This window comes from Cynocephalus volans, chromosome 1 (genome assembly GCF_027409185.1).
Source record: "Cynocephalus volans isolate mCynVol1 chromosome 1, mCynVol1.pri, whole genome shotgun sequence".
NCBI lineage: Eukaryota > Metazoa > Chordata > Mammalia > Dermoptera > Cynocephalidae > Cynocephalus > Cynocephalus volans.
Genome location: NC_084460.1, coordinates 40495139 through 40506077, shown reverse-complemented (window position 1 = coordinate 40506077; position 10939 = coordinate 40495139). Strand labels below are relative to the sequence as shown.

The 10939-nt window shown below is 48.4% G+C and overlaps 1 protein-coding gene across 1 annotated transcript; it reads right to left on the bottom strand.

The window, feature by feature from the left end:
* Positions 1 to 5300: 5300 nt before the first annotated feature.
* Positions 5301 to 10112, bottom strand: SYS1 (SYS1 golgi trafficking protein). Its single transcript, XM_063112109.1, has 4 exons — positions 9975 to 10112; positions 9596 to 9760; positions 7723 to 7790; positions 5301 to 6518 (listed from the first exon to the last, which is right to left on the bottom strand). Exons 2-4 carry the CDS (start codon positions 9755 to 9757, stop codon positions 6278 to 6280), a joined length of 471 nt encoding a protein of 156 aa, XP_062968179.1. The 5' UTR covers positions 9758 to 9760; positions 9975 to 10112; the 3' UTR covers positions 5301 to 6277.
* Positions 10113 to 10939: the final 827 nt, after the last annotated feature.

The window sequence follows — 10939 nt, the reverse complement described above, 5'->3', positions numbered from 1 at the left end:
CATGTGGCACTGCAGAATACTGCTGTTGGCTCTGCCTATTTGTCTGGGGTTGGGAAGGATGGAGGAAAGAGGCCCTCGGCGAAGGTGGAGAGGGAGACTGTGTCACCACATCAGGTCCCCCACTCCCTTCCTGAGTCCTCTAAGGTCAGTCTAGAACCGGAACGAGGAGCTGTACCCCTCCCCCACCTCCGGGAGCTGGTCTCCTTAGTGGCACACTCTTCTCTATGAAGTCAGAAGAGGGAAACATTTCTCGTGCGCTTTCTGGATGCGAGGCGCCTCAGAATGGCCCTGCTTGCTAAGGAGCCGAAAAGTGACTTGTCCAGGCTCACTCAGGAAGTGGCAGGAGCAGGAATTCTAACCTAGGTCTCCTGGCTGCTCCCCATTCCATCTTTCCAAGAAAGGAAAAAGGCACAACGAGCGCCTGCCCAGATTGGCTGGCGGAAAAGCCCCAGCATCCAGACAGATACATTGTGCCCTGATTATCTGGTGTGTCTGCTGTCAATAAGTGAGTGTCAGTTGGGCCCCCAAATGCGCCCCACCTGGGCCACAGATGACGGAAAATTTCGGGTCAAGGGGGAAGTGGGTACTGTGTCCCTAATGCTCCAGTGTGACATGGAATGTTCACTCTCAACCCCAAGCCTTGGGGTCACCTCTGTCAGTAGGAGCCATAGGGCCCCGAGCACGCAGCTGGGAAGAGGAAAGCCGAGGAGCCCGGGCTTTCCTGGGAGGCAGGCTGCGCGGAGTGGGCCCTCGAGAGAGAGCAGCGGAGCCACCGCCACCGAGGGGCGAGGAAGACAGGGATGTGAAGAAGAGCGATCTGCAGTTTGGGAGAGAGGGAGCCCGATGGGAGGGGCTCCTCCTTACCCCGCTGGCTCGCACCGCTCCTTCCCACGAGTGCTCGGCACCGTGACCTGGCTTCGGAGGAGCCCGCGCACGCAGCCGCGCAGCCCTGCCTGAGCAGAGCCCTGGCGCGGGGACCGCTCTGCGCAGCGCTGCTGCTGCTCAGCCTCGCTCAGGAGGCGGGCGCCCTGCTGCGCTCTCCCCACCTTCCACGCTGCGCTCCCCTAGCGTGCATACCCCTCACCACCCCCGCCACTTCCCGGCTCAGCCTCCACACCAGTAACCTCCACTTCCAGCTGTCTTGCCGCTCTAATTGCACTCCAGCCCACTTCCTAAGTATTCTCCATTCCGGTTCCCTTGCTGGGCATCATCCATCCCAACAACCTTCGAAAATAACCTCTACTCGATCTTCCTTCCCAAGCATCTTCGAGCACCTTCCATTCCGTGCATCTTAGCGTGAACTTCGGTACTAAGCGCACGCTATCTGCAGGCAATCAGAGCAGCGCGCTCCCGATCAAAAAACCAAGCCTTTTCTAGGGGCCCCCTGCATTAGTCTGCCCAGGGAGCCCCGAGAAGAGGTCTGAATGGAGTAGACCTGGGCAAGATTGGCAACTTCCGCTTTGCCCCAAACAGAGCAGGAGTTGGGCCCTAGCTGACCAGAGGAAATACCACTGAGTATGGTTGTCGTGGTGGGGGGCCGGGTAGGGGGAGATGCCAAGGTTGGGATCCAGCATGGCCAGGCAAGCAAGAACTGCAGGCTGTGAAGGTGACTCCTTCCAGCCCCACCTGCCCTGGCATTTACATCTCTGACGACTTGCCTTCCACAATCCCATACTTGGGTTCTCCCCACTACCCCCTCCCTTTGTTTAACCATTTCAATCTGAGGCTCCTCTTTTGGGCTCAGTTAAGATCCTGATTTGGGTAAGAGGCCACCCCAGAAATGGCTCTTTAACAGATAACTGTGGGAAAAAATTAGTGTTTGAATCTCAGTTTATATTGAGTGACTTCTAACAAGTCACATGACGTCTTTAAGCCTATTTCATCTTTTTATAAAATAGGTATGCTAATATTCATTTCAGAGAGCTTGAAGTGAATCAGGCTTGATGTAGGTGGAGCCAGTTTGTGGGGTGTTAAAACAAATGTTTGGCCTTTTCCACACTTCCTCTCTGGCCCTTTGCTATAAGAAAGCCCCAAGGCCAGTACTGGCCCTGTTCTTATGAGCAGCTATCTAAATGCCCACCTTTAGGGATCTAGCTGCTTGCTAACAAGCCAAGCTTATGCTCACAACCTTTTGCTAAAATGGCATCTGGATTCCCAAGACTGACCTTCCAATTGTCTGGATCACATACTACTCAAACACAACTGAAATGTGAAATAAGGCTTTTGAGGCAGACAGGCCTAGCTTATCAGCTGTGTGATGCTGGGGAAAGTTTACTCCCTAATCCTCAGTTTCTTTGTCTGCAAAATGGGGAAGACAGTGGTGTCTATCTCATTGGATTAAGTGAGAATATACACAATTCATTTTGCAGTGCGTGGCAGATAAGAGTTCAATGCAGTCATCTCTTGGTGTCCATGGGGGAGTGGTCCCAGGTCCCTCCCTCCCCCGAAGACACCAAAATCCAGATGCTCAAGTGCCTTACATAAAAGTGTAATCTTTGCATATAATCTACACACATCTTCCTGTGTACCTTTTTTTTTTTTTTTTTTAAAGATGACCGGTAAGGGGATCTTAACCCTTGACTTGGTGTTGTCAGCACCACCCTCTCCCGAGTGAGCCACGGGCTGGCCCTTCCTGTGTACTTTAAATCATCTCTAGATTACTTACAATACCTAATGCAGTGCAAGTGCTATGTAAATAGTTGTTATACTGTATTGTTTTTCACTTGTATTACTTTTTATTTGTATTGTTTTTATCTTTTCAAATATTTTCAATTAAGTTTGTTGAACCCACAGATGTGGAACTCACAGATACAGAGGGCCAACTGAACTCGGTACACATACCTAGACAGGCAAGGCTATCCCTCTTCTAACCTTTGAAAACACTGAGGCTCAGAAGAAAGGTGTTTCCTCTTCTGTAAAATGAGGAGTGGACAGTAGCCTAATAACTGTTTGAATTATGGATCACTTCCCACGTGCCAGGCACTGTGCAAAATGTTTTACACACGATATCTCACTGAATCTTCACAATAACCCTAGGAAGTAAGTACTATTATTACCCTCATTTTACAAATGAGGAAACTGAGGTAGGGAAAGATTAAGTACCTTACCCAAGATCTCACAGCTAGTAGTGGGGACTCCAGAACTTAACCCTGCACTTCACTGCAGCTATCTAAAGCCTTCCAACATTGGACCTCTATAATGCTCATTGACTTGCCCAGGTGGTGGCAGGACAGGGATAAAACCCTCAGCTGCCTCCACCCCCTCCTACCTCAGTGCTGTTTTCACTGCCCTTTACTACTTTCCTACAGAAAGCCTCAAGCAAGACTGGCTTTAATCTTTGCTCCACAGAGGACTTCTCCTGTACCGTAATCCACTAATCCACCCTTACTTCCCCTGCCCCTGAGGCTCTGTGGTCCCTGGGCTGCAGGTACAGGAAGGTGTTCCATACCTGTGCAATGACCACCTTCTGGGATTTCCAAAAGGAAGCTACCCTGATCTGTGAGTTACCGAGGAAGGAGTCCAAGAAACTCAGCTTCCAGGGAGCGTTTAAGCTGTGCATCCCCTAAGACTTAGGGGAACCTGGAGCTCCCCTGATGTCTGCTGGCTGCCATCCTGGCTTCCCAGTGGCTCTGATTTGAACAGGATTGCCTAGAGCTTGGGGTTAGTAGTACCCTTTGAGCCAGACATCCCTTTCTCCTTTCTTGTTCTTCTTCAGGGTTATAAACTATTCTGAGCACCAGCTATGCAGTTGTCTCCACTTTTTTCTCCTAATGGAGTTCAGGTGATCGGTGGAACGAGGTCCAGACTTCAGACTCCTAGAAAGTCAAGAGATATGCCAACTCAGTAGTGGGCTAGAGGTAGCTTTCTGATCTACGTACCACCCTTTATCCTTTGTAAATACATTTCCTACATTCTTACGATCACTTGGAAACCTCTGGCCATATTTAATTTACTGTGTATCAGTTTTTCCTAGAAAGTTAATAATGCTTATAAAGCACTACTCACCCTTAGTATTGAAAACATACAGTAGGATGAGAAGGTATGATTATAATGTAATAGATTGTTTAACCATCCTTAACTATTGATAGCTCTGCCAGCTCCTAACAAGTAACCTTGGGTAAGTTCCTTACAATTCCGTCAACTTAAGACATGGATGATGGTATTTCCTACTTCAGGTGGTTGCTCTGAAGATTGAGAAAGGAGACATAGAGCCCTTAGCTCATTGCTAGACACTTATTAAGAACTCAGTAGATGTTGTTTCTTATAATGAGAAACGTGTCACTGTCATTGTCCAGTCCTCTCTGGAACTCACCTTTAGAATCTGCTTGTTACTTTAGAAATCATAAAAATGTCATTAAGTTCACATATTTTTGACCCACAACTGTTGCTCAGCTCAGTTGCTATACTATTGAAAAAAAAAAAAAATTGGCTCCTCTGACTTTTGGCAGTTTCCAAAAATCAAGTTACCACTCAAGGGACAGAGATTTGTCATCACAGAACACATCCAGAAAAACAGGCACAAGCCCTTGAAGGAAATCCCAAAGAGGTGTTCCAACCATAGCTGGGGTGACAACCACCACAGCTGATCAAGGGAGACAGCAGCCACATGATGTGAGTGTTCTGATGCCTTTCAAATGAAAGTTAATCACATGCCTGCAGAGTTCATGAGGGGAAATCCACCAATCCTCCAGCTGGTCTTATCTGCTACAGCCAGGATTACAGCATCCCATTAACAAGCTGCTTCCTTCCAATGTGGCCAGAGCACCCAGAATTACTGAGGTGCCTCACCCTAGCACTTTTCCAGCCTCCGCCCAGGCATGTTCACTCTGAAACCTTCATCCTGTCAACCTCAACTCTCTACTCTGCAGGGCTGAGAGCCAGAATGATAGAAAGGCTTCCTAGGGAGACAGCCAACTCATCTGTTTAGCCATAATGGTGAAAGCTGAAAACTGATGTCTCTCTTGGGCAAACTCTAGAGAAACCAAAGAGGAATACTGATGGTTTCAATGCAGAAGTGGGTCTAGACCAGGATGCTCCACTGCACATATTTAGAAATCACTGGCAAGTGGAAAAGGAATCCCAAGAGTCAGGGTGGTTCACCCAAGGTGAAGTAGAGGAGGCTGCAAGTGGAGGAGGGGGTGGAACACAGGAGTTCCCTGAACCTAGTATTTTAGGCAAATGGAGGAATAACTCTGGGGTCTAGGAAAGGAGAAGGTGGCCTAATAATTCTTTATAGCTCTCTTGCCTGGCTGTGCTCATCTCACAGCCCCAACCATGGCATTACAAGATAAATACAGGCAGAACCATGGAAAATACTGTATTTATGTACACAGGAAAGGAAGCTACCAGCCCCTCACAGAGGAAACTCCACCCCAAAGAAAAATCTTAGCAGCAAATTCCTATTTCCCTCAGCACTGTCAGTGCAACCTTGGCTGGAAGGTTGGGCTTCTTTTCTCTGGGCACTGATCATACCCCTCCCACAGTAGAATTCCAAATAAGGTGGAAAAAAGAACTGGGGTCCAGTGGGAGCTAAGTGACCGGTCATTCCTAGAGAATAGGCAGTGACTCTATTATGAGGGTTAGGCTGGAAGCGATGTTGGGATTGTTCTCTGAGTCCCATAGCCTGCTATGTTGAGAGCTGGCAGCAGGGTGGGGACCCAGTAGAGGGAACTAGAAGAAAGTTAGTCATTGGTTCTTGAGTGTGCATGCACACATGTGTAACGGCACAGGTTGTGCATTTTCCTTGTGCTTGATGCCTCCATCTGCTGTCCTCTCCTTTCCCTGACAGCAGCCTAATACTTTGCACTTTACATCTCTTTCTGTGGCCACAGATCCAGAGACCAATGTTTTTTCAAACAGAATCGTTGTGGTTCAGCAAAATGCAAAGGTAACAGCTGTCCCAGGGAGATAAGACAGATGACTAGAAGAGTCGTTTACTCTCATCAGATATCCTTGATTATTTTCTTTTTTAAAATAACAGGCTGGTGACAATTATGGTGGCTCGAGAGTGACATGGTTCCAATTCTGTTATTACTCTCAGGAGGTCCCCTTCCTGACCTCCCAGATACCAAGGCTTCAGCAGACAGAGGTCGTTTTGGCAGCTGTGATCCTGACTGCTACTGCCTTCTTGATGGGGCCTCATTATCTCTCCCACACCAGCAGAGACTTCACATTTCCAGGGTTCCTCTCAGACCTGGGCTGGATCTCATCCGGAGGGTCTCAGCAGCCCAAAGTGTTGGGGGCCCAAGTGCCAGCAGAGTATCCAAAGGGACCGATTCTAGACATTGGATTTAGGGGCTGAGTTGAGGGGGATCTCCTTGAGCTCCGTCCGCATGCACAGGTACTCCCCGATGACAGCCATGAGCGCAATGCACACAGCTTGGACCAGCCACCAGGTCAGCGCCGAGGGGAAACGGGAACTGTAGAACCAGCAACCCAGAAGGTGAAAGAAATGGACAGTGACAGTGAAATCCAGACACTGCTTCCCTCGCCGGATGAAGTACAGCAAGCCCAGGGCACTGTGGGAGAGGACAGCAGCGAGTTGTCACTGGGTTGTCCTGGCCTTAGATTAGGTTATTTTAAGGGGGGGCGGTGAGGTGAGGACAATTAGAATGATAACACAGTGGTCAGAAGTGAGCAAGATAAGTGTGAAGCAAGGGTTTCAATATTAGATGCCTAGAGCAACCTGGCAGGTAATGTCCAGGAGTGAATCAGACTGAGTAGAAGAAAATAAAAGTACAAGCTTGATGATAAATGGTAACTGTCACTAGGAAATCCTAGGGATTGGTGGGGTCTGTGGCACCCTGAAGCATACATATTCTAGCTAAAGTGGGGACAACAGCTACTTGCATCTAGGCAATTCTTGTCATGCTAGAAGGCTGGCCTGGAATCAAGTGATCTTTCCATTATTCAGGGGAATTCAGAAACCTGGATTTTTACATAAAATATCCTGATTTTCAACTAAGTAAAAAAATGTTGCATGGGCTGACATTTGTGTAAGCCAAACAGAACCTATCTGGGAGACAAATTTAGATCAAAGTCAGCCCACCGGTTATCAACCTCCAGTGTAAGGTCAAGAATAGTAATGATGAGCAAGACATTGTTCTAAGTACTTCTTATGAATTTATTTAATCCTTACAATTATGAGATAGGTAATTATCAGCCCCATTTCACTGATGAGGAAACTGGGGCTTAGATACATTAACTTGTCCATAGTCACAAGACCAGTGGTAAAGCTGAGATTCAAAGCCAAGTGAGTCTGCCTGTAGAGCTTGAGACCTTGATCACTATGCTAAACTGCGTTTCACCAGACAATGGTCATGAGTGACCTTAGACATTATCCAGTCCAATCCATCATGTACAGATGAGAAGCCTGAGGCCCAGAGAGGAGGGAAGTAATTTGGTACACGAACCAAGAATAGAACCCAATTCTCCTGACTTTGAGTCTAATCCTTTCCTCACCTCACTCCACGTCAGGGCAGGAATCTGAGAGGGAAGCTGTCTCTCGGGCAGTATACACATAGTAACATAAGAGCTTTCCAGCTAAGCCAAAACAGCAATGGAAGGATCCCCATGATAAAGCTGGTCCCAGAATTGGCCTCTGCCATTCACTTTAGTCCACCACTCCCAGGAAGAAGAGCCAGGCTATCTCACATCCAAATTTAAGAAGTTAGTTCCAGTGTAATTCCCCAAAAGCTGGATAGCAAAACTGGTGATACTCACCAGGTAAGGGCGTTGAGGATGAAGGACATCATGGAGAGCCGGCCTGGAGGGGTGGAAAAGCCCAGCATCTGAGGGGGGAATCACAGATGGAAATATGCTGGAGAAGTGACTTGGCAGAGCCCCAGGCTACAGGATCCCAGCAGGCCTCCTAAGGAACAAGCATTCTTCCCAGAGCACAGAAGACAATACCTCCCTTCATTTGTATGGTAGCCTATTTCCAACAAGGTGCTTTCACAGATATACATTATTGTATCTCATCTAATCCTAACAGCAGGTGGAAAGGGATTATTATTCTCAGTTTATAAAAGAGGACATAAGAGCTCACAGAAGTTAAGTTGCCCAAAGTGATACAGTAAGTAAACAGCAAGAGTAAGGTCTAAAAAAGGGTTCAGCAAACAATGGCACCACAGGCCATACACCTGCTTTTATAAATAAAGTTACTGAAACACAGCCATACCCATTCACTTACATATTTTGTGCTACAATTGCAGAGCTGAGTAGCTGTAACCCAAAATCTTTTTTTTTTTTTTTTTAAAAGATGAATGGTAAGGGTATCTTAACCCTTAACCCTTGACTTGGTGTTGTCAGCACCAGGCTCTCCCAAGTGAGCCAACCAGCTATCCCTATATAGGGATCCGAACCCGTGGCCTTGGTGTTATCAGCACCACACTCTCCCAAGCGAGCCACGGGCAGGCCCCATAACCTAAATCTTTACTTCCTTACCCTTTAGGAAAAAAGTTGCTGACCCCGGTCTAGAATTTAGGCTACATCTGGCTCTTTAACAAGGCCCAGGACTCTCACATGCCTTCCCAGGAGCACAGAGACTCCTAAGAGGCTACTACTGGGCACCTGGTGGGTGTACAACCTCAACTACCCTTAACATAATACTGCTGAATAACAAATATCTGCACCACACTTTCAGCTTACAAAGAAAGGCCTTTGATATCCATCTCTTATTACCCTTACAGACACCTCACAAAGCCATTATCATTCTTTTATTCTTACCTCCTTTTGGATAATTTGCCCAAGAGCTACACAGAGAATAAGCAGTAGGAGCAAGGACTCCATCCCAGGTCTCCTGGCTCCAAGAACTGTGCTTATTTCCACACACCACAGCTGCCTCTCAGAAGCAACGACTTATAGGCCTCCATTCACTTTATAAAGCATTTTCTTATTCCTAGGGCCCTCTGGGCCTCATAACATTTTGCTGAGGGTGACATGGCAAGATTATTGTGCCCATTTCCCAGAAAAGAAAAGGCTCAGAAAGGTGAAACAACTTGCTCAAAGTCCCAAAGCTGGTATGTTTGAGTCTAGATTGGACCCTAAGCCTTTCTGAATCCAAAGCACAGGCTCTTTTGTGTTCTGCAGTTCATGACCTCTCTGCTACTAACCTCATGATTGTGCAGACAGGAAAACAAATCAGAAAAGTGACAACACTTGCCCCAGATCACACAGCTAGTAAGTGAAAGGAGTTAAACGGAGGCCTGTCTAACCCCAAAGTCCAGGCAGTTTCCACTGTACCCCCATGAATGCTCTTTTATCCACTCCTCTCCCCAGTGTGGCACCTGAGAATTTGGGCTCAGAGAAGTCAAGTCTCGTTCCCAGAGTCTCAGAAAGGAGATGTATCAGAGTTGCCTAAGTCTCTGGCGTATTCGTTGTAACATACAGGTTCTTTCCTTTGAACTAAGCTGCCTCTCTGTTATCAGTCATTCCATCTTACGGATGGGGCTACTGAAACTCAGAAAGATGAAATCCTTTCCCAGGACCACAAAGCTAGAAGGTGGCCCAGCCAGGTCTAGAGCTCAGTAGTGTAAGACCGCAAAGCATACTTGAGAAGGCCGAGACCCCAACCGCACCAACCTAGGGACCCTACCTCGGCGTCGAACACCTGGTCCAGCGAAGGGCTGCTTCGTACCAGCGCGTCCACCAGTGCCAGCCACAGGCCTAGTGAGCCGTAATAGACGGTCTGCATGAGGACGATTTGCGACAGGATCAGCAACGGGTCCCACACGTAGCTGCGGAACTGGCCCGCCATGCCCTGCAGGGACACATGCCGAGCCTCAGCCAGCCGTCCGTCGCCATGGCAACGCTGCCCCGCCCCGGAGCAGGGTCTGGGGCCAAGGGGCCGAGCCCATTCCGGGAGCTGTGGGTAGAACGGGGCGGACAGACCCATTCTCAGAGTGAGGGGAAATCCTGCCCATCCCAGCTGCTCGGCCCCCGCTCGTAAACAGGCTTCTCTCGGGTTCACTCACCGGTGGCGGGCAAAAGGATCGAAGCGTCCGAGAGTGGCCGGGCCTCACCGGCAGGCTCCCGAAACAATGCTGACAGACAGGACCACGGAAGAGAGGCCTTACCGGTCTAGAGGTAAAGCTCCCGCGACTGTAGCTGCACAAGCGGCTACGTAGGAAGGAAGTATTTCCGGCGGCCGAGGGGGGCGGGGCTGAGATTTCGCAGGCGTACTGGGTGCAAAGCTTGGCTAAACCGCCTAAGCGGGAAACAAGGAAGAGAACTCTGCACATGCGCAGAGTGAAGAGTGAAGGCGAACGGAAGTGAGGCACGAAAGCCGAGGTGCTTGCTTGCCCTCTAGAGGGAAATCTTGGAAAAAAGGACGGCGACTAGGGGAGAAGGAAGGGGGCCGGCCGAAGGCAGAGAAACAGTGTTGGGGAATTAACGAACTGATAAACGTTGACTCTATTTTCAGCCTGGATTCCCAATGTTTTCTCTTCCTAGTGAGAGTCTGGATAACTTGAAATGAGCCTGCAAGCCCTTCCACGTATGATTTTGCCACTGTTCCCGTTATACAGATGATTAAACTAAGGGCCAGAGAAGGAAAGCAACATACTGTCTCAAGGACGTAGAGTTAGTGGCAAAGTCAGGATTAGAATTCAGGTGTTTCGGGGCCGGCCGTGGCTCACTCGGGAGAGTGTGGTGCTGACAACACCAAGCCAAGGGTTAAGATCCCCTTACGGTCATCTTTAAAAAAAAGAAAGAAAGAAAGAAAGAAAATAATTCAGGTGTTTCCAACACTACATATTGATTTTGCACTTCCTTGTTGCCAGGAAGGTTAGGACACGTATGAATGAGGCAGTCCCTGCCCTAGAATGACACAGTCTAATTATACTTGTATTAGAAGGCAGAGTAGTGGGTGTTTTATAATGTGGGTATCCAATGGGAAAAAGCGCAGGTTCTGAAGTCATACCTGGGAGCAAATTCTAAC

Coding starts and splice junctions, on each gene's coding strand:
- SYS1 (XM_063112109.1), bottom strand. CDS start 9,757: ATGGCGGGCCAGTTCCGCAGCTACGTGTGGGACCCGTTGCTGATCCTG. Junction 7,791..9,595: donor ACCAGGTGTTCGACGCCGAG/GTAGGGTCCCTA, acceptor TTCCCCCCTCAG/ATGCTGGGCTTTTCCACCCC. Junction 6,519..7,722: donor ATCCTCAACGCCCTTACCTG/GTGAGTATCACC, acceptor CCTCTCCCACAG/TGCCCTGGGCTTGCTGTACT.